This window comes from Schistosoma haematobium, chromosome 1, assembly GCF_000699445.3.
Source record: "Schistosoma haematobium chromosome 1, whole genome shotgun sequence".
Classification (NCBI taxonomy): Eukaryota; Metazoa; Platyhelminthes; class Trematoda; order Strigeidida; family Schistosomatidae; genus Schistosoma; species Schistosoma haematobium.
Genome location: NC_067196.1, coordinates 17,674,157 through 17,702,028, shown reverse-complemented (window position 1 = coordinate 17,702,028; position 27,872 = coordinate 17,674,157). Strand labels below are relative to the sequence as shown.

Here is a 27,872-nt window from a genome sequence, read left to right as displayed (position 1 = left end):
AATTTCTTCTACTTATTGGGATATTACAAATATATTAAATTATTTATAACAATCTAACCAATGCTCAATTTATTCGAAATTATCAAATCAAACCTTGGTAATGATACCTATTAAAAATTATTATTATTATTATTATTATTATTACTGCACCCCTCGTTTACTTATGTCTCATATTCTCATTATTTTATTCATAAGTGCTCATCATATCACTTTATTTATTTTCTACACTTCTATGATCTTTAATGACCTTTAATTATTGTAACAACAACATTTTAGTCATCTTATTACATGCGCGTTATAATTCGTTACTAACGTACTAAGTCTATTGTTATTATTCGTATCACGTAATCTAGTATTACAATCTTTCTATTACGTTATCTTGGATATTCGTGCTCACATTTCCTCACGGAATTAATACTTTGACAAATATATATATATATATTCAATTTTACAGCTTGATATCAAATTCATTGAAAAGAGGGCCCTTCGCTGAACGGTTGGGAAAGCTCCCGAGAACTACGACAAGGCCTCCAGAGGCCCTAGAAGAGTCGAAAAATTCCATCGAATCAGAACGTAGTGGAGCTTTCTGGAATATCAACGTGCTACTATTGGGCAATAGCATAATATACCTCCTTGCGGATGGGTTGAATGATAATGTTGATTTAACAAATGTTAATATCTATAATTACTCATGATTTTCTATACATTTAGATTATTGTCAAATAAGCACTTTCTTCAGTCTTCTCCTGCTTTTTTCATTTGCGACTTGGGAGGGTTCTAGAGTTCGATTGCTCAAGTTATACTCGTTATATTAAGAATCTAAGCTCTAGACATAACAAACGTCGTGTTTTGTTCTGTTTTTTTTAAATTTTTTAATATATTTTCATTTAATATTATTTCTTATAAACAACCATAGAAAAGTAATCTTCGCATTCACTTCCGCAAGTTTGACAGAAAAACGCAGAAACTCATTAAGTTCCTTTACTGTCGAATGGTCCTTGGAATTTTTTAATAAACGGAATACACCCATTATGACATTAAATAAGAAAGAAAGATTAGTTCAGCGAAGAGTTCTCTTTTCGGCGAATTTATTTTCAAAGCTGCACAATCGCAAATATATATACTTATTTTTACAGGGTGATAATAATACTGATAATATACTTATGTTATACATGGTGACGGTGAGGTTAAATAAACAAAGGTATTAGAAAAATTTTTTTTAAAACAAGGAAAGTTTGATAGTTAATGGCCTAGATATTCATCGAGTAAGGGTAGCTCAGCATGATAAAATAACATAAAATGTTGAAACAGAGATGAAATGTAATCGGAATGATCGTGGAAATAAAAACAAACCGGTTGGGGGTACAAGATTTGAAGGGAGGATGGAAGGTGAAGCAGGTGGCTGTAAAAGAACAAGAGTATGAAGAAAGAGAAAAATTTTATTAATACCTTAAGACCATGGTAAAAGAAGAGGTTGTACCAGTCTCTTTTGTACACATAAGAAGAGGAGGCAGCGGCTCAATAAGAAGTTCTATAATCGAACACCTTGTGAACACAGGTCACTCAAGACAGACTCTGCGTTCAAAGTCATCTACAAGGTAAGTAGAAGCCTTCCTAAGACAATTAGACTGCATCTTCTTTGCATCGCCGAGGCAATAGCCATACATTTTGAAAAACCGGAATTATGTGTACAAAAGAGACTGGTACAACCTCTTCTTTTACCATGGTCTTAAGGTATTAATAAAATTTTTCTCTTTCTTCATACTCTTGTTCTTTTACAGCCACCTGCTTCACCTTCCATCCTCCCTTCAAATCTTGTACCCCCAACCGGTTTGTTTTTATTTCCACGATCATTCCGATTACATTTCATCTCTGTTTCAACATTTTATGTTATTTTATCATGCTGAGCTACCCTTACTCGATGAATATCTAGGCCATTAACTATCAAACTTTCCTTGTTTTAAAAAAAATTTTTCTAATACCTTTGTTTATTTAACCTCACCGTCACCATGTATAACATAAGTATATTATCAGTATTATTATCACCCTGTAAAAATAAGTATATATATTTGCGATTGTGCAGCTTTGAAAATAAATTCGCCGAAAAGAGAACTCTTCGCTGAACTAATCTTTCTTTCTTATTTAAACCATAGAAAACTAGAAAGTAAAAGGTAAAACCAAGTTAAGTAACCTACCTGTAGCTATAAGCAAATGTAATTTTTGTTCTAAGTTATCTGTTTCTAATATTGACCCAGTGATAGTTTGATTTTGTCCAGAAGACTGAATAATTACTTGTTGTATTCTCTTTATCGTCTTCATTACACAATCCATATTCTATTTCGTTTTTTAATAAAAAAAGAGAAAAGAATTAAATTATGTGTAGAATTTAATTTTCCTTGTAGATTACCTCATGAGACTGATCACGTAATTGAGCTGGAATTTGTCTAAAATAAAAAGAAAAAAGAAAAATTATTATAGTGATCACGAGAATATGAGTTGAAGAATGGTAAACGCATTTACATATATACTGTTGATTCTCAATGTAATCATATAATAATTAGGTATATAATTTCAATGGTTGAGATCATGAGTCAATTGAAGCTAAACCACCATGGAAAACGTGGGAACACTGAACGGCCGTCGTAGATGTGCACTGCTCAGGCGTCCCACAATAGGACGGAACGGTCGTCCAGTGCTTCCAGGTTTCCGATGGTGGTCTAGCTTCAACTGATTCATGATTTGAACCATTAAAGTTAGAATGTTGTTGGATAAAATATGAAAGAACAGCAAAGGTTTTAGTCCAGGTGAATGTTGAAATTGACGAATTTATTGAAAGCTCGTATAGCATCGTCAAAACCAAAAACTTGGTAGTCAAAATGGTAATCTATACAAAACGTTTTAGTCCTATCAATGGACTAGCTTAATTATAAGCTAATACGTGATGGCTGCAGATCAGCTGAAGACCAATTTTTAGCGTGTAAACTAATTGAGGATAGTTGAACAGTAAAAATTGTAATCTATATGCTCTAAACAGAATTCAAATTTCAGTAGGGAAATCATAATCACTTACATTTCGATCCATACCACAGAAGTATAGTGATTTAACGAAGTATAATTTTGAACGCAGGGAATGCAATTTTTATATTTTTTTATTTCGCATCAGAGTATTTGATTGATTATGAAAAGGGGTGCTACTTCTATTCACTGAGTTTCTCTTTTCTTCAAACATATTTTCAGGCTTGATATAGTGAATAGGCTTGCACTGTTATTATTCAGTGTGATAAAATGCTAAATGGAGCTATACTAGTTTAAACAATCGTTTCTCAAGGTCCTGCCATGTCAGACAGGTTGGTTGAGGAGCGGTAAGTCTAAAAGCAACAAACCCAGGGTTCGAGGGAGAAGTCGTACTGCCGACTGTTCAAAGGTGTGACGACAATAAATTGTTTCCTTCAGACGATCAGCATAATAGTGATGCTGCCTTCACACAGGGAAGGGTGGAGTTAAAAATGGTCTGCCGTAAAAATGCACACCTCGACTCAACAAGTACGGAGCGATTACGAAGATAACTCATATAAATGTTGTATGTGACCGACTTCAATCAGTTGTCCCTTGGGCACTGCGATCACGCTCTCATGTCACTATGATCACCTTTAATCCAATTTTCTCTTCAGGTACCTCTAGAACTACCCTCCCACGGTGTGAGCAACCGGGAAGTGATAACCGCCCTCATACCTCTAACAGCACTCAAGACCACTGTATTCATAATCAACCTCCGTCTCCACTTCCTATCATTCCTCTTACATCGACTTTCAACTCCAAACTTCCTCTTTTGACTTCCTCCTCAAGTGTCACCATAGTCAACGATTCTAGTGCTCGAAAAACTGCCCGCGTCTACTGAAACGTCACCCCAAACTACACATTGGAGCCTTCAACGAACATAACCTATCCCAAATCAACAAGCAGGTCTCCTTGGCTAAAACCGTATAATCTCGTACCATTGATGCTACTTTGCATTTTTTACCGGTCAATTTTAAATGTTATAACTCAATGGTTCCACTACGAGTAGCTGTAAACGTTCATCAACAGTTTAAAATAATACCGAAAATTACATAACAAGAATCATTTTTACGTGTTCAATCAAAGTTTGTTTGTTTGTTTGTTTTTAGAAAAAGAAACAACTAAACAAGTTATAAGATTGAACCATTTCAATGAAAAGTAAAAAAACAATGCCCAGCTCACTTTGATAAATCGATATTCAAAAGGATCAGTAAAACTAATAACAGAATCAACTTCATTTTGTTGTTGTCGATTTTATTAGCTCTTCTCAAAACAAAACAAAAATTGTTTTCCTCAGATTGAAATGATGTGAAATCTTTTGAACATATAGTAATTAATAAGTGAGTGCAACACTATCAGTTTTTGAATGGTATCCAATTGAAAAATGATTATGGTTAGTGAATCGTATAGAATAAATAAAAAAAAGTACAAAACACATACAGGTGGATAGAAAAAACAAACTTCATGTTTTCATTTGTAACAATTTTATTATTATTATTATTATTATTATTATTACTGTTAAATACTGTCAGAATATTACTAACCCCTATTAACAATCTGTATTTACTAATACTATAACGAACGAGAACATACAAGTGCAGGATAATCGAATGTATTTGAACACAAAATTACTGGACATCTTAGTTAAAATCTGAGATCCATACAATAAAAATACTTCATTTGAAAAATGTCAATCAATTGTCTAAGGCTTTATTGTTCTTTCATTTCCAAATCAATTGTACTCTGTCCTCGTTCACTCTTTTTCGATTTTCTTAACTTTCTACCTCCACGTATTTCACTTTCGATTGATGATAAATACTACTTCTATTTGTCGATATCAGTAGCACACATCACAATACTATTACTTACGGAAGCTACTGAATAAAATAAATCTACGTGTTGGAATTAGATCAGTTTCATCAGTCAGTTAGTCAGCTACAACGTAGGACCACGCAAATATATGCATCGGTCCAAGTTGTTATACATCATTAACACAACAAGATGAACACCAGATTTATAGAAGTAGTTTCATACAAACTGATGAGATGACTTGAAATGTTTTTTTCTACTTAGACAAACGCTTTATGTCTATGTTTGTTATATAGGAAGATCGAAACCATAGTTCACTTATTTGTTATTTTGTGTAATTGTGATCGTGAATGTATTGTGTAAAAATGAATCATACGCTTTTTAATACTTATTTATTATAAAAGACAATTAAGATGGATCGTTATTATAATAATTTATCGTTTTGGTTTTCTTTATAAAACGATTGATTATGATTTAAATGCTGCCTTCCGGTTTATTAGTTGTCTTTGTTGAATTTAATGAATTGAAAGCAACATTTAAAGACAAATGTTAAATCTTAAGATTTAATTCGAAATTAACATCATGCAAAAATGAAAGAAGCGTAAAAGCTAAGTATTTTCTGTAAGTGTTAGCACTATGCAGTAACTAATAAATAATGATAGTCTTTTTCAATGAATTATCATTACTGTCTGGAGAAAAAGTGAACACTAATTTGTTCAATTGCTTACATAGTGAATAGAATAATGATAAATTGTATTCGTAAAGTATATCATAATAAAAACCTTCAGAGTTATTTCTGAAGATCAACGAATAATCGTTGACTTACTCTAAGTAAATTCGGTTGTGAGATAGTAACTCACTGAAGACAATGGTGAATGTGTCGCTCAATTTCGTGGATTAGTTGGAGTTAGATGTAGTGTCAGTTATTATGTTATGCCCATATACCTTATTTCAGCTTTCGAACAGGCCAATCTATTCATTCTACTTGAGTTATATTTTGACATTGTTAATTATTGGCTTATCAATCTTGACTGTTTTTATATGAGCGCATATGGGTGTACACTTCTTATCCTATTCATCACATGTCTGTAGCCTATTATTGTATGATTATAAATATTGATTAACGCTCGGTTAAATGGAGTTAGCTTACCCGCCATCTCCACTGCGTGTCGTTTCGCCTCGCTTTATTCCATTCACTTCATATACAAAATATAAGTAGTCAAAATTTCATTCTCGTTATTTGACCTATTTAATTACGTTATTGACTAACGCGACTTAAGTCGATGATTATATACGAAGATAGGTGACATATACATTTCGACAGCAATCATTCAATAACAATCATTCATACGATCTACTTCGAGTCAGATCTCGGGCCACTCAAGTGGACAGCCCGTCGACAACATTGTCTGATCTAAATGACGACAAGACAAAGGACCCCAGTAGATAGACATTAACACCATTGGATGTCGGCTCAGTGATCTAGAGGTTAGGCGCTCGCGCACCTCATCGAATATCTTGGGTTTGAATCATGCGTGCGGAATAGTGGATGCACATTGCTAAGGTGTCCCATACTAGGACGAGACGGCCGTCCAGTGCTTCCAGGTTTTCAATGGTAGTCTCACATCATTCCATTCATGATCTCAATCAAAAACTTAGCAATCTCCACAACTCCATAGTGATAATTAACATAGTCCTATGTTTTCGCAGTACTTCAGATTATTTATTGATTTGTGCTTATGTTTATTACTAAATCATGTATCTTATATAGATATGAGTTTCGTTGACGAATGCTACTAAGGTGACTTTCTATTTTGAATTAATTAAGCTGAATAAAAAAATAATCTGTTTTTGTTCACTAAGCAACTATTGAATGAAGATGAAGAATTATTTCTCATATAAAATGAAATTTAACCCTCTAATTGAATTATCATCTGATCTATATTTTAATAAACTTTCATATGAATTTCAAAACCACTTTTGTGTCGATTTTGTTGAAAATGTTGTAAAACGGGCTCACAACAAATAATGTTTGTAATGAACTCAAAGTTTTCAAGCTTCCAAATTGTAATACTGGTATAATGGAACCGGTGTTTTTTCTCATTTTTGTGTTTCATTCACTCAATTGTTCACAGAATATTCTCATTGGTAACATAAGTAGAAATGATAAAATCTGCATAAAATTAGAATTCTAATGATTTCTCTTCCTGTGAAACTCAATTTTATGTTTTAATAATGGGGCTGCTGAAACAATTTGTTCGAGATTAACAAAATATATTTTGAAGTTAATGCTCCAAATTTTCTTATTCACTGAAGGATTTGGGGTAAAATTGGGTAAACTGATTTCATTCAGTATTTGATGAATGTTCTTGGAAGAAGTTATTCCAGTTTATCTGGATACAAAATTGACAATCAACAACTTAGATTCTTTTATTAAGTCGATTTTAACTTTCATACATTGTGTTGATAAGCGACATACCTTTAAACACGAAGTTGTACAATTTATTATAAATCATTACAATTTTCGTCTATCCACATACAAAATTAATAGACCTACAACATCTCAGAGCAACTGAATTTTTAAAATGTTGATGACTTTATTACAAGGTTATAGTGTATTGATATTGTACTCAACACATAACTAGAAGGTCCCAGGTTCGATCCTATTTACCATTGTTGATTTACATAACTAGTGAAATACAAACTAAAACGAATGGATTATTAAACATTTTTCTCGTATCTTTTATTTACACAAGATGTAATGTTGGTTCATTTAAAAAATTTCGAGTTTTACACCAAATTTAATTGAATTCACTGCACATCTTTCAGACTCATCTGCATACTGCTGAAGCAATTGCAGTTCACTTTTATAAACATAACCTTCATACTCAAAAGAAATTTGTACAACTCATCTATCTATCTTGACCATCAGAACAAATAAAAACTATTTAAAACATGGCTTTGTTTGAACACACGTTTTCTAGATATTTCTGGATTTCTTTCACTCTCCTATTTAAACAAAATCTTAGTGATTGTAATACTCATATGGTTGTCCTTACGCAGTTTCCACTAAATTCACTTAATGTTAAAATATTTTGCTGATCCTACTGTACATTACCTCGTCCTGCTTAGTGCAATTGATTAGTTAGTTTCGAGCAATTGTTTTTATTTTCACTAGTAAAATTATAATACTATCATGTAGCAGTTCTACGCAATTAGTATCACTCAATTATTATGACAAATGATAAATATAATATTAGTGTAGAACCTTCAAGAAAAGTTTCTTAGCTCTGTTCACACTTTTGGGAAATGTCTGAATGGGAACTTCCATGTGAATAAAACAAGACAGGTAGTTCTTCAGTTAGTATTCATTAGTGATAGAAACTATGTTTAAACCGAACAAGCCATCGAAAACCACACTGCTGAATAATGAACAGCATTCTCCATTTAGAGAACATCGATAGACTGTTTAACAATAAACTAAACTAATTTAATCATTAGATATTTCATAAACTATTTTCAAGTTAATGCTTGGAAACTATTTGTTTAAAGTTTCTAATTGTCCTGAATAGATATGTTACGACTGTACACTGCACAATAGGACGAAACTGTTGTCCATTGCTTCCAAATTTCCAGTGGTGGTCTAACAATAATCGGTTCATGATCTCAATCAAAAATTTAATAATCTCTACAACCCCATACTGATACGACTGATTTATTTAGATCTGATTCTAAAAATGGTTGTTTTTTTTTCGATGTATTGTGAATCATTTATTTATCATGTAATAACGATCCCTTAAAGTATTACTTTTTCCTTGTCAGATTTAAAAATAAATCTCTTTTCTCAATTGGAGGTGCGACGTTTAAAGTGATTGTGTTGAAATTCATTTAGGGCTTATTTATTGTAAAAAAACACACATCCCCCAATCACAACTTATTCAATCCCCTTTTTAAATAGAACCATTTATAACTAAACCAATGTAACTAAAACTTTTATTAATAATCATCATAAATGAAAATCATTTTTTTATTTTTTACAAATCAAAAAAGAAAATCAGTTTTTTCCCAAAGTTCAAATTAGTTTATCTATTCATGACTTATGCAGACAATAAAAGAAAAATATTATCTGCCTGCCAGATTTTGCATCATCATGGGGAATTCGGTCCATTTATTTGGTTATCAATAATACCAATAACTGGAAAATATACAAAAACAAATATATTTTCTTTCAATAAATAACCAAATCAAAATTAATTCAAGTTTAAATAGTACAACGGAACAATAAGAATATTATGTGCGATCAATCGTCATTTATTCTCTGAATAAGTGGCTTACAATGAGTCACGAAACGTCAGAAGATCTAATTTCTTCTACTTATTGGGATATTACAAATATATTAAATTATTTATAACAATCTAACCAATGCTCAATTTATTCGAAATTATCAAATCAAACCTTGGTAATGATACCTATTAAAAATTATTATTATTATTATTATTACTGCACCCCTCGTTTACTTATGTCTCATATTCTCATTATTTTATTCATAAGTGCTCATCATATCACCTTATTTATTTTCTACACTTCTATGATCTTTAATGACCTTTAATTATTGTAACAACAACATTTTAGTCATCTTATTACATGCGCGTTATAATTCGTTACTAACGTACTAAGTCTATTGTTATTATTCGTATCACGTAATCTAGTATTACAATCTTTCTATTACGTTATCTTGGATGTTCGTGTTCACATTTCCTCACGGAATTAATACTTTGACAAATATATATATATATATTCAATTTTACAGCTTGATAACAAATTCATTGAAAAGAGGGCCCTTCGCTGAACGGTTGGGAAAGCTCCCGAGAACTACGACAAGGCCTCCAGAGGCCCTAGAAGAGTCGAAAAATTCCATCGAATCAGAACGTAGTGGAGCTTTCTGGAATATCAACGTGCTACTATTGGGCAATAGCATAATATACCTCCTTGCGGACGGGTTGAATGATAATGTTGATTTAACAAATGTTAATATCTATAATTACTCATGATTTTCTATACATTTAGATTATTGTCAAATAAGCACTTTCTTCAGTCTTCTCCTGCTTTTTTCATTTGCGACTTGGGAGGGTTCTAGAGTTCGATTGCTCAAGTTATACTCGTTATATTAAGAATCTAAGCTCTAGACATAACAAATTTCGTGTTTTGTTCTGTTTTTTTTTAATTTTTTAATATATTTTCATTTAACATTATTTCTTATAAACAACCATAGAAAACTAGGGAAAAAAGATAAAATCAAGTTAAGTAACCTACCTGTAGCTATAAGTAAATGAAATTTTCGTTCTAATTTATCTGTTTCTAATATTGACCCAGTGATAGTTTGATTTTGTCCAGAAGACTGAATAATTACTTGTTGTGTTCCCTTCATCATTTTCATTTCATAATCCATATTCTATTTCGTTTTTTAATAAAAAAGAGAAAAGAATTAAATTATGTGTAGAATTTAATTTTCCTTGTAGATTACCTCATGAGACTGATCACGTAATTGAGCTGGAATTTGTCTAAAATAAAAAGAAAAAGAAAAATTATTATAGTGATCACGAGAATATGAGTTGAAGAATGGTAAACGCATTTACATATATACTGTTGATTCTCAATGTAATCATATAATAATTAGGTATATAATTTCAATGGTTGAGATCATGAGTCAATTGAAGCTAAACCACCATGGAAAACGTGGGAACACTGAACGGCCGTCGTAGATGTGCACTGCTCAGGCGTCCCACAATAGGACGGAACGGTCGTCCAGTGCTTCCAGGTTTCCGATGGTGGTCTAGCTTCAACTGATTCATGATTTGAACCATTAAAGTTAGAATGTTGTTGGATAAAATATGAAAGAACAGCAAAGGTTTTAGTCCAGGTGAATGTTGAAATTGACGAATTTATTGAAAGCTCGTATAGCATCGTCAAAACCAAAAACTTGGTAGTCAAAATGGTAATCTATACAAAACGTTTTAGTCCTATCAATGGACTAGCTTAATTATAAGCTAATACGTGATGGCTGCAGATCAGCTGAAGACCAATTTTTAGCGTGTAAACTAATTGAGGATAGTTGAACAGTAAAAAATTGTAATCTATATGCTCTAAACAGAATTCAAATTTCAGTAGGGAAATCATAATCACTTACATTTCGATCCATACCACAGAAGTATAGTGATTTAACGAAGTATAATTTTGAACGCAAGGAATGCAATTTTTATATTTTTTTATTTCGCATCAGAGCATTTGATTGATTATGAAAAGGGTGCTACTTCTATTCACTGAGTTTCTCTTTTCTTCAAACATATTTTCAGGCTTGATATAGTGAATAGGCTTGCACTGTTATTATTCAGTGTGATAAAATGCTAAATGGAGCTATACTAGTTTAAACAATCGTTTCTCAAGGTCCTGCCATGTCAGACAGGTTGGTTGAGGAGCGGTAAGTCTAAAAGCAACAAACCCAGGGTTCGAGGGAGAAGTCGTACTGCCGACTGTTCAAAGGTGTGACGACAATAAATTGTTTCCTTCAGACGATCAGCATAATAGTGATGCTGCCTTCACACAGGGAAGGGTGGAGTTAAAAATGGTCTGCCGTAAAAATGCACACCTCGACTCAACAAGTACGGAGCGATTACGAAGATAACTCATATAAATGTTGTGTGTGACCTCAATCAGTTGTGCCTTGGGCACCGTGATCACGCTCTCATGTCGCTAAGGTCACCTCTAATCTAATTTCCTCTTCAGGTACCTCTAGAACAACCCTCCCACGGTGTGGGCAACCGGCAGTGATAACCGCCCTCATAACTCTTACAGGACAAACTATCACTATATTCATATTCATAGTACTCGTAGCAGGTGATTTTAATACCCACGTAGTTAGCTCAAACCAAACAGAAAGACATTTATAAGAGTATTACAGAATCTCGGCTCAGAGAACAGATAATGGTGATCGCCTGCTGCAACTGTGCTCAGACAATCATTCATTATTAGCAAGCATCGATTTTAAGCATAAGGAGAGACATCATTTAACATGGCGACCGCCTGCACCAAACCAACGATAGACTCAAATAGACCATATTGCCATCAGTCATCGTTGGAGAGACTCGATAGAAGACTGTCGCTCATTCCGGAGTACATGTTTAGACTATGATCATTCTCTAATACGAGCACACATTTGCTTGCGCCTCACTGAATGCAGAAAAGCCACTCTAAGAATACCCATTAGAATTGAAGTAAGTGACGAGAAAGCCAAAAGTAGATTCTAGGAACAACTGCGTTCACACATAGGTAGTTCTGAAAACGAGGCTGACCTAAATGTTGCTTGCAAATTAATTAAATTGTACGGTAAAATTCTGGTTACAAGTAGTATACAATTCAAACGAATAAGTCTGAATTTATGAATTATATCGCCCATTCATTCCATTTCTAAATCTTCTATTTATAAATTATGATTTGGTCGACAAATGTTACTGTTCAACTTGATACATTAAAAGATCCTATTTTTGACCGAGTATAGGATCGAATTCTTGCAGCTCATATTATAGTGAGCTAATTCTTCATTCCAAACTGATATTCATTGGTTCTTCAGTTAAAAACGTTACTTTGCATTTTTTTCTGTCAATTTTAAATGTTATAACTCAATGGTTCCACTACGAGTAGCTGTAAACGTTCATCAACAGTTTAAAATAATACCGAAAATTACATAACAAGAATCATTTTTACGTGTTCAATCAAAGTTTGTTTGTTTGTTTGTTTTTAGAAAAAGAAACAACTAAACAAGTTATAAGATTGAACCATTTCAATGAAAAGTAAAAAAACAATGCCCAGCTCACTTTGATAAATCGATATTCAAAAGGATCAGTAAAACTAATAACAGAATCAACTTCATTTTGTTGTTGTCGATTTTATTAGCTCTTCTCAAAACAAAACAAAAATTGTTTTCCTCAGATTGAAATGATGTGAAATCTTTTGAACATATAGTAATTAATAAGTGAGTGCAACACTATCAGTTTTTGAATGGTATCCAATTGAAAAATGATTATGGTTAGTGAATCGTATAGAATAAATAAAAAAAGTACAAAACACATACAGGTGGATAGAAAAAACAAACTTCATGTTTTCATTTGTAACAATTTGATTATTATTATTATTATTATTATTATTATTATTATTACTGTTAAATACTGTCAGAATATTACTAACCCCTATTAACAATCTGTATTTACTAATACTATAACGAACGAGAACATACAAGTGCAGGATAATCGAATGTATTTGAACACAAAATTACTGGACATCTTAGTTAAAATCTGAGATCCATACAATAAAAATACTTCATTTGAAAAATGTCAATCAATTGTCTAAGGCTTTATTGTTCTTTCATTTCCAAATCAATTGTACTCTGTCCTCGTTCACTCTTTTTCGATTTTCTTAACTTTCTACCTCCACGTATTTCACTTTCGATTGATGATAAATACTACTTCTATTTGTCGATATCAGTAGCACACATCACAATACTATTACTTACGGAAGCTACTGAATAAAATAAATCTACGTGTTGGAATTAGATCAGTTTCATCAGTCAGTTAGTCAGCTACAACGTAGGACCACGCAAATATATGCATCGGTCCAAGTTGTTATACATCATTAACACAACAAGATGAACACCAGATTTATAGAAGTAGTTTCATACAAACTGATGAGATGACTTGAAATGTTTTTTTCTACTTAGACAAACGCTTTATGTCTATGTTTGTTATATAGGAAGATCGAAACCATAGTTCACTTATTTGTTATTTTGTGTAATTGTGATCGTGAATGTATTGTGTAAAAATGAATCATACGCTTTTTAATACTTATTTATTATAAAAGACAATTAAGATGGATCGTTATTATAATAATTTATCGTTTTGGTTTTCTTTATAAAACGATTGATTATGATTTAAATGCTGCCTTCCGGTTTATTAGTTGTCTTTGTTGAATTTAATGAATTGAAAGCAACATTTAAAGACAAATGTTAAATCTTAAGATTTAATTCGAAATTAACATCATGCAAAAATGAAAGAAGCGTAAAAGCTAAGTATTTTCTGTAAGTGTTAGCACTATGCAGTAACTAATAAATAATGATAGTCTTTTTCAATGAATTATCATTACTGTCTGGAGAAAAAGTGAACACTAATTTGTTCAATTGCTTACATAGTGAATAGAATAATGATAAATTGTATTCGTAAAGTATATCATAATAAAAACCTTCAGAGTTATTTCTGAAGATCAACGAATAATCGTTGACTTACTCTAAGTAAATTCGGTTGTGAGATAGTAACTCACTGAAGACAATGGTGAATGTGTCGCTCAATTTCGTGGATTAGTTGGAGTTAGATGTAGTGTCAGTTATTATGTTATGCCCATATACCTTATTTCAGCTTTCGAACAGGCCAATCTATTCATTCTACTTGAGTTATATTTTGACATTGTTAATTATTGGCTTATCAATCTTGACTGTTTTTATATGAGCGCATATGGGTGTACACTTCTTATCCTATTCATCACATGTCTGTAGCCTATTATTGTATGATTATAAATATTGATTAACGCTCGGTTAAATGGAGTTAGCTTACCCGCCATCTCCACTGCGTGTCGTTTCGCCTCGCTTTATTCCATTCACTTCATATACAAAATATAAGTAGTCAAAATTTCATTCTCGTTATTTGACCTATTTAATTACGTTATTGACTAACGCGACTTAAGTCGATGATTATATACGAAGATAGGTGACATATACATTTCGACAGCAATCATTCAATAACAATCATTCATACGATCTACTTCGAGTCAGATCTCGGGCCACTCAAGTGGACAGCCCGTCGACAACATTGTCTGATCTAAATGACGACAAGACAAAGGACCCCAGTAGATAGACATTAACACCATTGGATGTCGGCTCAGTGATCTAGAGGTTAGGCGCTCGCGCACCTCATCGAATATCTTGGGTTTGAATCATGCGTGCGGAATAGTGGATGCACATTGCTAAGGTGTCCCATACTAGGACGAGACGGCCGTCCAGTGCTTCCAGGTTTTCAATGGTAGTCTCACATCATTCCATTCATGATCTCAATCAAAAACTTAGCAATCTCCACAACTCCATAGTGATAATTAACATAGTCCTATGTTTTCGCAGTACTTCAGATTATTTATTGATTTGTGCTTATGTTTATTACTAAATCATGTATCTTATATAGATATGAGTTTCGTTGACGAATGCTACTAAGGTGACTTTCTATTTTGAATTAATTAAGCTGAATAAAAAAATAATCTGTTTTTGTTCACTAAGCAACTATTGAATGAAGATGAAGAATTATTTCTCATATAAAATGAAATTTAACCCTCTAATTGAATTATCATCTGATCTATATTTTAATAAACTTTCATATGAATTTCAAAACCACTTTTGTGTCGATTTTGTTGAAAATGTTGTAAAACGGGCTCACAACAAATAATGTTTGTAATGAACTCAAAGTTTTCAAGCTTCCAAATTGTAATACTGGTATAATGGAACCGGTGTTTTTTCTCATTTTTGTGTTTCATTCACTCAATTGTTCACAGAATATTCTCATTGGTAACATAAGTAGAAATGATAAAATCTGCATAAAATTAGAATTCTAATGATTTCTCTTCCTGTGAAACTCAATTTTATGTTTTAATAATGGGGCTGCTGAAACAATTTGTTCGAGATTAACAAAATATATTTTGAAGTTAATGCTCCAAATTTTCTTATTCACTGAAGGATTTGGGGTAAAATTGGGTAAACTGATTTCATTCAGTATTTGATGAATGTTCTTGGAAGAAGTTATTCCAGTTTATCTGGATACAAAATTGACAATCAACAACTTAGATTCTTTTATTAAGTCGATTTTAACTTTCATACATTGTGTTGATAAGCGACATACCTTTAAACACGAAGTTGTACAATTTATTATAAATCATTACAATTTTCGTCTATCCACATACAAAATTAATAGACCTACAACATCTCAGAGCAACTGAATTTTTAAAATGTTGATGACTTTATTACAAGGTTATAGTGTATTGATATTGTACTCAACACATAACTAGAAGGTCCCAGGTTCGATCCTATTTACCATTGTTGATTTACATAACTAGTGAAATACAAACTAAAACGAATGGATTATTAAACATTTTTCTCGTATCTTTTATTTACACAAGATGTAATGTTGGTTCATTTAAAAAATTTCGAGTTTTACACCAAATTTAATTGAATTCACTGCACATCTTTCAGACTCATCTGCATACTGCTGAAGCAATTGCAGTTCACTTTTATAAACATAACCTTCATACTCAAAAGAAATTTGTACAACTCATCTATCTATCTTGACCATCAGAACAAATAAAAACTATTTAAAACATGGCTTTGTTTGAACACACGTTTTCTAGATATTTCTGGATTTCTTTCACTCTCCTATTTAAACAAAATCTTAGTGATTGTAATACTCATATGGTTGTCCTTACGCAGTTTCCACTAAATTCACTTAATGTTAAAATATTTTGCTGATCCTACTGTACATTACCTCGTCCTGCTTAGTGCAATTGATTAGTTAGTTTCGAGCAATTGTTTTTATTTTCACTAGTAAAATTATAATACTATCATGTAGCAGTTCTACGCAATTAGTATCACTCAATTATTATGACAAATGATAAATATAATATTAGTGTAGAACCTTCAAGAAAAGTTTCTTAGCTCTGTTCACACTTTTGGGAAATGTCTGAATGGGAACTTCCATGTGAATAAAACAAGACAGGTAGTTCTTCAGTTAGTATTCATTAGTGATAGAAACTATGTTTAAACCGAACAAGCCATCGAAAACCACACTGCTGAATAATGAACAGCATTCTCCATTTAGAGAACATCGATAGACTGTTTAACAATAAACTAAACTAATTTAATCATTAGATATTTCATAAACTATTTTCAAGTTAATGCTTGGAAACTATTTGTTTAAAGTTTCTAATTGTCCTGAATAGATATGTTACGACTGTACACTGCACAATAGGACGAAACTGTTGTCCATTGCTTCCAAATTTCCAGTGGTGGTCTAACAATAATCGGTTCATGATCTCAATCAAAAATTTAATAATCTCTACAACCCCATACTGATACGACTGATTTATTTAGATCTGATTCTAAAAATGGTTGTTTTTTTTTCGATGTATTGTGAATCATTTATTTATCATGTAATAACGATCCCTTAAAGTATTACTTTTTCCTTGTCAGATTTAAAAATAAATCTCTTTTCTCAATTGGAGGTGCGACGTTTAAAGTGATTGTGTTGAAATTCATTTAGGGCTTATTTATTGTAAAAAAACACACATCCCCCAATCACAACTTATTCAATCCCCTTTTAAATAGAACCATTTATAACTAAACCAATGTAACTAAAACTTTTATTAATAATCATCATAAATGAAAATCATTTTTTTATTTTTTACAAATCAAAAAAGAAAATCAGTTTTTTCCCAAAGTTCAAATTAGTTTATCTATTCATGACTTATGCAGACAATAAAAGAAAAATATTATCTGCCTGCCAGATTTTGCATCATCATGGGGAATTCGGTCCATTTATTTGGTTATCAATAATACCAATAACTGGAAAATATACAAAAACAAATATATTTTCTTTCAATAAATAACCAAATCAAAATTAATTCAAGTTTAAATAGTACAACGGAACAATAAGAATATTATGTGCGATCAATCGTCATTTATTCTCTGAATAAGTGGCTTACAATGAGTCACGAAACGTCAGAAGATCTAATTTCTTCTACTTATTGGGATATTACAAATATATTAAATTATTTATAACAATCTAACCAATGCTCAATTTATTCGAAATTATCAAATCAAACCTTGGTAATGATACCTATTAAAAATTATTATTATTATTATTATTACTGCACCCCTCGTTTACTTATGTCTCATATTCTCATTATTTTATTCATAAGTGCTCATCATATCACCTTATTTATTTTCTACACTTCTATGATCTTTAATGACCTTTAATTATTGTAACAACAACATTTTAGTCATCTTATTACATGCGCGTTATAATTCGTTACTAACGTACTAAGTCTATTGTTATTATTCGTATCACGTAATCTAGTATTACAATCTTTCTATTACTTTATCTTGGATGTTCGTGTTCACATTTCCTCACGGAATTAATACTTTGACAAATATATATATATATATTCAATTTTACAGCTTGATAACAAATTCATTGAAAAGAGGGCCCTTCGCTGAACGGTTGGGAAAGCTCCCGAGAACTACGACAAGGCCTCCAGAGGCCCTAGAAGAGTCGAAAAATTCCATCGAATCAGAACGTAGTGGAGCTTTCTGGAATATCAACGTGCTACTATTGGGCAATAGCATAATATACCTCCTTGCGGATGGGTTGAATGATAATGTTGATTTAACAAATAATTTTCTATACATTTAGATTATTGTCAAATAAGCACTTTCTTCAGTCTTCTCCTGCTTTTTTCATTTGCGACTTGGGAGGGTTCTAGAGTTCGATTGCTCAAGTTATACTCGTTATATTAAGAATCTAAGCTCTAGACATAACAAACGTCGTGTTTTGTTCTGTTTTTTTAATTTTTTAATATATTTTCATTTAACATTATTTCTTATAAACAACCATAGAAAACTAGGGAAAAAAGATAAAATCAAGTTAAGTAACCTACCTGTAGCTATAAGTAAATGAAATTTTCGTTCTAATTTATCTGTTTCTAATATTGACCCAGTGATAGTTTGATTTTGTCCAGAAGACTGAATAATTACTTGTTGTGTTCCCTTCATCATTTTCATTTCATAATCCATATTCTATTTCGTTTTTTAATAAAAAAGAGAAAAGAATTAAATTATGTGTAGAATTTAATTTTCCTTGTAGATTACCTCATGAGACTGATCACGTAATTGAGCTGGAATTTGTCTAAAATAAAAAGAAAAAGAAAAATTATTATAGTGATCACGAGAATATGAGTTGAAGAATGGTAAACGCATTTACATATATACTGTTGATTCTCAATGTAATCATATAATAATTAGGTATATAATTTCAATGGTTGAGATCATGAGTCAATTGAAGCTAAACCACCATGGAAAACGTGGGAACACTGAACGGCCGTCGTAGATGTGCACTGCTCAGGCGTCCCACAATAGGACGGAACGGTCGTCCAGTGCTTCCAGGTTTCCGATGGTGGTCTAGCTTCAACTGATTCATGATTTGAACCATTAAAGTTAGAATGTTGTTGGATAAAATATGAAAGAACAGCAAAGGTTTTAGTCCAGGTGAATGTTGAAATTGACGAATTTATTGAAAGCTCGTATAGCATCGTCAAAACCAAAAACTTGGTAGTCAAAATGGTAATCTATACAAAACGTTTTAGTCCTATCAATGGACTAGCTTAATTATAAGCTAATACGTGATGGCTGCAGATCAGCTGAAGACCAATTTTTAGCGTGTAAACTAATTGAGGATAGTTGAACAGTAAAAAATTGTAATCTATATGCTCTAAACAGAATTCAAATTTCAGTAGGGAAATCATAATCACTTACATTTCGATCCATACCACAGAAGTATAGTGATTTAACGAAGTATAATTTTGAACGCAAGGAATGCAATTTTTATATTTTTTTATTTCGCATCAGAGCATTTGATTGATTATGAAAAGGGGTGCTACTTCTATTCACTGAGTTTCTCTTTTCTTCAAACATATTTTCAGGCTTGATATAGTGAATAGGCTTGCACTGTTATTATTCAGTGTGATAAAATGCTAAATGGAGCTATACTAGTTTAAACAATCGTTTCTCAAGGTCCTGCCATGTCAGACAGGTTGGTTGAGGAGCGGTAAGTCTAAAAGCAACAAACCCAGGGTTCGAGGGAGAAGTCGTACTGCCGACTGTTCAAAGGTGTGACGACAATAAATTGTTTCCTTCAGACGATCAGCATAATAGTGATGCTGCCTTCACACAGGGAAGGGTGGAGTTAAAAATGGTCTGCCGTAAAAATGCACACCTCGACTCAACAAGTACGGAGCGATTACGAAGATAACTCATATAAATGTTGTGTGTGACCTCAATCAGTTGTGCCTTGGGCACCGTGATCACGCTCTCATGTCGCTAAGGTCACCTCTAATCTAATTTCCTCTTCAGGTACCTCTAGAACAACCCTCCCACGGTGTGGGCAACCGGCAGTGATAACCGCCCTCATAACTCTTACAGGACAAACTATCACTATATTCATATTCATAGTACTCGTAGCAGGTGATTTTAATACCCACGTAGTTAGCTCAAACCAAACAGAAAGACATTTATAAGAGTATTACAGAATCTCGGCTCAGAGAACAGATAATGGTGATCGCCTGCTGCAACTGTGCTCAGACAATCATTCATTATTAGCAAGCATCGATTTTAAGCATAAGGAGAGACATCATTTAACATGGCGACCGCCTGCACCAAACCAACGATAGACTCAAATAGACCATATTGCCATCAGTCATCGTTGGAGAGACTCGATAGAAGACTGTCGCTCATTCCGGAGTACATGTTTAGACTATGATCATTCTCTAATACGAGCACACATTTGCTTGCGCCTCACTGAATGCAGAAAAGCCACTCTAAGAATACCCATTAGAATTGAAGTAAGTGACGAGAAAGCCAAAAGTAGATTCTAGGAACAACTGCGTTCACACATAGGTAGTTCTGAAAACGAGGCTGACCTAAATGTTGCTTGCAAATTAATTAAATTGTACGGTAAAATTCTGGTTACAAGTAGTATACAATTCAAACGAATAAGTCTGAATTTATGAATTATATCGCCCATTCATTCCATTTCTAAATCTTCTATTTATAAATTATGATTTGGTCGACAAATGTTACTGTTCAACTTGATACATTAAAAGATCCTATTTTTGACCGAGTATAGGATCGAATTCTTGCAGCTCATATTATAGTGAGCTAATTCTTCATTCCAAACTGATATTCATTGGTTCTTCAGTTAAAAACGTTACTTTGCATTTTTTTCTGTCAATTTTAAATGTTATAACTCAATGGTTCCACTACGAGTAGCTGTAAACGTTCATCAACAGTTTAAAATAATACCGAAAATTACATAACAAGAATCATTTTTACGTGTTCAATCAAAGTTTGTTTGTTTGTTTGTTTTTAGAAAAAGAAACAACTAAACAAGTTATAAGATTGAACCATTTCAATGAAAAGTAAAAAAAACAATGCCCAGCTCACTTTGATAAATCGATATTCAAAAGGATCAGTAAAACTAATAACAGAATCAACTTCATTTTGTTGTTGTCGATTTTATTAGCTCTTCTCAAAACAAAACAAAAATTGTTTTCCTCAGATTGAAATGATGTGAAATCTTTTGAACATATAGTAATTAATAAGTGAGTGCAACACTATCAGTTTTTGAATGGTATCCAATTGAAAAATGATTATGGTTAGTGAATCGTATAGAATAAATAAAAAAAGTACAAAACACATACAGGTGGATAGAAAAAACAAACTTCATGTTTTCATTTGTAACAATTTGATTATTATTATTATTATTATTATTACTGTTAAATACTGTCAGAATATTACTGACCCCTATTAACAATCTGTATTTACTAATACTATAACGAACGAGAACATACAAGTGCAGGATAATCGAATGTATTTGAACACAAAATTACTGGACATCTTAGTTAAAATCTGAGATCCATACAATAAAAATACTTCATTTGAAAAATGTCAATCAATTGTCTAAGGCTTTATTGTTCTTTCATTTCCAAATCAATTGTACTCTGTCCTCGTTCACTCTTTTTCGATTTTCTTAACTTTCTACCTCCACGTATTTCACTTTCGATTGATGATAAATACTACTTCTATTTGTCGATATCAGTAGCACACATCACAATACTATTACTTACGGAAGCTACTGAATAAAATAAATCTACGTGTTGGAATTAGATCAGTTTCATCAGTCAGTTAGTCAGCTACAACGTAGGACCACGCAAATATATGCATCGGTCCAAGTTGTTATACATCATTAACACAACAAGATGAACACCAGATTTATAGAAGTAGTTTCATACAAACTGATGAGATGACTTGAAATGTTTTTTTCTACTTAGACAAACGCTTTATGTCTATGTTTGTTATATAGGAAGATCGAAACCATAGTTCACTTATTTGTTATTTTGTGTAATTGTGATCGTGAATGTATTGTGTAAAAATGAATCATACGCTTTTTAATACTTATTTATTATAAAAGACAATTAAGATGGATCGTTATTATAATAATTTATCGTTTTGGTTTTCTTTATAAAACGATTGATTATGATTTAAATGCTGCCTTCCGGTTTATTACTTGTCTTTGTTGAATTTAATGAATTGAAAGCAACATTTAAAGACAAATGTTAAATCTTAAGATTTAATTCGAAATTAACATCATGCAAAAATGAAAGAAGCGTAAAAGCTAAGTATTTTCTGTAAGTGTTAGCACTATGCAGTAACTAATAAATAATGATAGTCTTTTTCAATGAATTATCATTACTGTCTGGAGAAAAAGTGAACACTAATTTGTTCAATTGCTTACATAGTGAATAGAATAATGATAAATTGTATTCGTAAAGTATATCATAATAAAAACCTTCAGAGTTATTTCTGAAGATCAACGAATAATCGTTGACTTACTCTAAGTAAATTCGGTTGTGAGATAGTAACTCACTGAAGACAATGGTGAATGTGTCGCTCAATTTCGTGGATTAGTTGGAGTTAGATGTAGTGTCAGTTATTATGTTATGCCCATATACCTTATTTCAGCTTTCGAACAGGCCAATCTATTCATTCTACTTGAGTTATATTTTGACATTGTTAATTATTGGCTTATCAATCTTGACTGTTTTTATATGAGCGCATATGGGTGTACACTTCTTATCCTATTCATCACATGTCTGTAGCCTATTATTGTATGATTATAAATATTGATTAACGCTCGGTTAAATGGAGTTAGCTTACCCGCCATCTCCACTGCGTGTCGTTTCGCCTCGCTTTATTCCATTCACTTCATATACAAAATATAAGTAGTCAAAATTTCATTCTCGTTATTTGACCTATTTAATTACGTTATTGACTAACGCGACTTAAGTCGATGATTATATACGAAGATAGGTGACATATACATTTCGACAGCAATCATTCAATAACAATCATTCATACGATCTACTTCGAGTCAGATCTCGGGCCACTCAAGTGGACAGCCCGTCGACAACATTGTCTGATCTAAATGACGACAAGACAAAGGACCCCAGTAGATAGACATTAACACCATTGGATGTCGGCTCAGTGATCTAGAGGTTAGGCGCTCGCGCACCTCATCGAATATCTTGGGTTTGAATCATGCGTGCGGAATAGTGGATGCACATTGCTAAGGTGTCCCATACTAGGACGAGACGGCCGTCCAGTGCTTCCAGGTTTTCAATGGTAGTCTCACATCATTCCATTCATGATCTCAATCAAAAACTTAGCAATCTCCACAACTCCATAGTGATAATTAACATAGTCCTATGTTTTCGCAGTACTTCAGATTATTTATTGATTTGTGCTTATGTTTATTACTAAATCATGTATCTTATATAGATATGAGTTTCGTTGACGAATGCTACTAAGGTGACTTTCTATTTTGAATTAATTAAGCTGAATAAAAAAATAATCTGTTTTTGTTCACCAAGCAACTATTGAATGAAGATGAAGAATTATTTCTCATATAAAATGAAATTTAACCCTCTAATTGAATTATCATCTGATCTATATTTTAATAAACTTTCATATGAATTTCAAAACCACTTTTGTGTCGATTTTGTTGAAAATGTTGTAAAACGGGCTCACAACAAATAATGTTTGTAATGAACTCAAAGTTTTCAAGCTTCCAAATTGTAATACTGGTATAATGGAACCGGTGTTTTTTCTCATTTTTGTGTTTCATTCACTCAATTGTTCACAGAATATTCTCATTGGTAACATAAGTAGAAATGATAAAATCTGCATAAAATTAGAATTCTAATGATTTCTCTTCCTGTGAAACTCAATTTTATGTTTTAATAATGGGGCTGCTGAAACAATTTGTTCGAGATTAACAAAATATATTTTGAAGTTAATGCTCCAAATTTTCTTATTCACTGAAGGATTTGGGGTAAAATTGGGTAAACTGATTTCATTCAGTATTTGATGAATGTTCTTGGAAGAAGTTATTCCAGTTTATCTGGATACAAAATTGACAATCAACAACTTAGATTCTTTTATTAAGTCGATTTTAACTTTCATACATTGTGTTGATAAGCGACATACCTTTAAACACGAAGTTGTACAATTTATTATAAATCATTACAATTTTCGTCTATCCACATACAAAATTAATAGACCTACAACATCTCAGAGCAACTGAATTTTTAAAATGTTGATGACTTTATTACAAGGTTATAGTGTATTGATATTGTACTCAACACATAACTAGAAGGTCCCAGGTTCGATCCTATTTACCATTGTTGATTTACATAACTAGTGAAATACAAACTAAAACGAATGGATTATTAAACATTTTTCTCGTATCTTTTATTTACACAAGATGTAATGTTGGTTCATTTAAAAAATTTCGAGTTTTACACCAAATTTAATTGAATTCACTGCACATCTTTCAGACTCATCTGCATACTGCTGAAGCAATTGCAGTTCACTTTTATAAACATAACCTTCATACTCAAAAGAAATTTGTACAACTCATCTATCTATCTTGACCATCAGAACAAATAAAAACTATTTAAAACATGGCTTTGTTTGAACACACGTTTTCTAGATATTTCTGGATTTCTTTCACTCTCCTATTTAAACAAAATCTTAGTGATTGTAATACTCATATGGTTGTCCTTACGCAGTTTCCACTAAATTCACTTAATGTTAAAATATTTTGCTGATCCTACTGTACATTACCTCGTCCTGCTTAGTGCAATTGATTAGTTAGTTTCGAGCAATTGTTTTTATTTTCACTAGTAAAATTATAATACTATCATGTAGCAGTTCTACGCAATTAGTATCACTCAATTATTATGACAAATGATAAATATAATATTAGTGTAGAACCTTCAAGAAAAGTTTCTTAGCTCTGTTCACACTTTTGGGAAATGTCTGAATGGGAACTTCCATGTGAATAAAACAAGACAGGTAGTTCTTCAGTTAGTATTCATTAGTGATAGAAACTATGTTTAAACCGAACAAGCCATCGAAAACCACACTGCTGAATAATGAACAGCATTCTCCATTTAGAGAACATCGATAGACTGTTTAACAATAAACTAAACTAATTTAATCATTAGATATTTCATAAACTATTTTCAAGTTAATGCTTGGAAACTATTTGTTTAAAGTTTCTAATTGTCCTGAATAGATATGTTACGACTGTACACTGCACAATAGGACGAAACTGTTGTCCATTGCTTCCAAATTTCCAGTGGTGGTCTAACAATAATCGGTTCATGATCTCAATCAAAAATTTAATAATCTCTACAACCCCATACTGATACGACTGATTTATTTAGATCTGATTCTAAAAATGGTTGTTTTTTTTTCGATGTATTGTGAATCATTTATTTATCATGTAATAACGATCCCTTAAAGTATTACTTTTTCCTTGTCAGATTTAAAAATAAATCTCTTTTCTCAATTGGAGGTGCGACGTTTAAAGTGATTGTGTTGAAATTCATTTAGGGCTTATTTATTGTAAAAAAACACACATCCCCCAATCACAACTTATTCAATCCCCTTTTTAAATAGAACCATTTATAACTAAACCAATGTAACTAAAACTTTTATTAATAATCATCATAAATGAAAATCATTTTTTTATTTTTTACAAATCAAAAAAGAAAATCAGTTTTTTTCCCAAAGTTCAAATTAGTTTATCTATTCATGACTTATGCAGACAATAAAAGAAAAATATTATCTGCCTGCCAGATTTTGCATCATCATGGGGAATTCGGTCCATTTATTTGGTTATCAATAATACCAATAACTGGAAAATATACAAAAACAAATATATTTTCTTTCAATAAATAACCAAATCAAAATTAATTCAAGTTTAAATAGTACAACGGAACAATAAGAATATTATGTGCGATCAATCGTCATTTATTCTCTGAATAAGTGGCTTACAATGAGTCACGAAACGTCAGAAGATCTAATTTCTTCTACTTATTGGGATATTACAAATATATTAAATTATTTATAACAATCTAACCAATGCTCAATTTATTCGAAATTATCAAATCAAACCTTGGTAATGATACCTATTAAAAATTATTATTATTATTATTATTACTGCACCCCTCGTTTACTTATGTCTCATATTCTCATTATTTTATTCATAAGTGCTCATCATATCACCTTATTTATTTTCTACACTTCTATGATCTTTAATGACCTTTAATTATTGTAACAACAACATTTTAGTCATCTTATTACATGCGCGTTATAATTCGTTACTAACGTACTAAGTCTATTGTTATTATTCGTATCACGTAATCTAGTATTACAATCTTTCTATTACGTTATCTTGGATGTTCGTGTTCACATTTCCTCACGGAATTAATACTTTGACAAATATATATATATATATTCAATTTTACAGCTTGATAACAAATTCATTGAAAAGAGGGCCCTTCGCTGAACGGTTGGGAAAGCTCCCGAGAACTACGACAAGGCCTCCAGAGGCCCTAGAAGAGTCGAAAAATTCCATCGAATCAGAACGTAGTGGAGCTTTCTGGAATATCAACGTGCTACTATTGGGCAATAGCATAATATACCTCCTTGCGGATGGGTTGAATGATAATGTTGATTTAACAAATAATTTTCTATACATTTAGATTATTGTCAAATAAGCACTTTCTTCAGTCTTCTCCTGCTTTTTTCATTTGCGACTTGGGAGGGTTCTAGAGTTCGATTGCTCAAGTTATACTCGTTATATTAAGAATCTAAGCTCTAGACATAACAAATTTCGTGTTTTGTTCTGTTTTTTTTTTAATTTTTTAATATATTTTCATTTAACATTATTTCTTATAAACAACCATAGAAAACTAGGGAAAAAAGATAAAATCAAGTTAAGTAACCTACCTGTAGCTATAAGTAAATGAAATTTTCGTTCTAATTTATCTGTTTCTAATATTGACCCAGTGATAGTTTGATTTTGTCCAGAAGACTGAATAATTACTTGTTGTGTTCCCTTCATCATTTTCATTTCATAATCCATATTCTATTTCGTTTTTTAATAAAAAAAGAGAAAAGAATTAAATTATGTGTAGAATTTAATTTTCCTTGTAGATTACCTCATGAGACTGATCACGTAATTGAGCTGGAATTTGTCTAAAATAAAAAGAAAAAAGAAAAATTATTATAGTGATCACGAGAATATGAGTTGAAGAATGGTAAACGCATTTACATATATACTGTTGATTCTCAATGTAATCATATAATAATTAGGTTGAGATCATGAGTCAATCGAAACTAAACCACCATGGAAAACGTGGGAACACTGAACGGCCGTCGTGGATGTGCACTGCTCAGGCGTCCCACAATAGGACGGAATGATCGTCCAGTGCCTGCAGTTTTCCGATGGTGGTCTAGCTTCAACTGATTCATGATTTGAACCATTAAAGTTAGAATGTTGTTGGATAAAATATGAAAGAACAGCAAAGGTTTTAGTCCAGGTGAATGTTGAAATTGACGAATTTATTGAAAGCTCGTATAGCATCGTCAAAACCAAAAACTTGGTAGTCAAAATGGTAATCTATACAAAACGTTTTAGTCCTATCAATGGACTAGCTTAATTATAAGCTAATACGTGATGGCT

General features: G+C 31.9%; 1 protein-coding gene across 1 annotated transcript; it reads right to left on the bottom strand.

Moving 5' to 3' along the window:
• Positions 1-17,350: 17,350 nt before the first annotated feature.
• MS3_00010067 (uncharacterized protein) lies at positions 17,351-27,272 on the bottom strand (the record flags this gene model as incomplete). Its single annotated transcript, XM_051218400.1, has 5 exons — positions 17,351-17,566; positions 18,661-18,799; positions 18,872-18,908; positions 21,221-21,353; positions 27,137-27,272. The coding sequence occupies 5 exons, from the start codon at positions 27,270-27,272 to the stop codon at positions 17,520-17,522; spliced, it is 492 nt and encodes a 163-aa protein (XP_051073289.1). The 3' UTR covers positions 17,351-17,519.
• Positions 27,273-27,872: the final 600 nt, after the last annotated feature.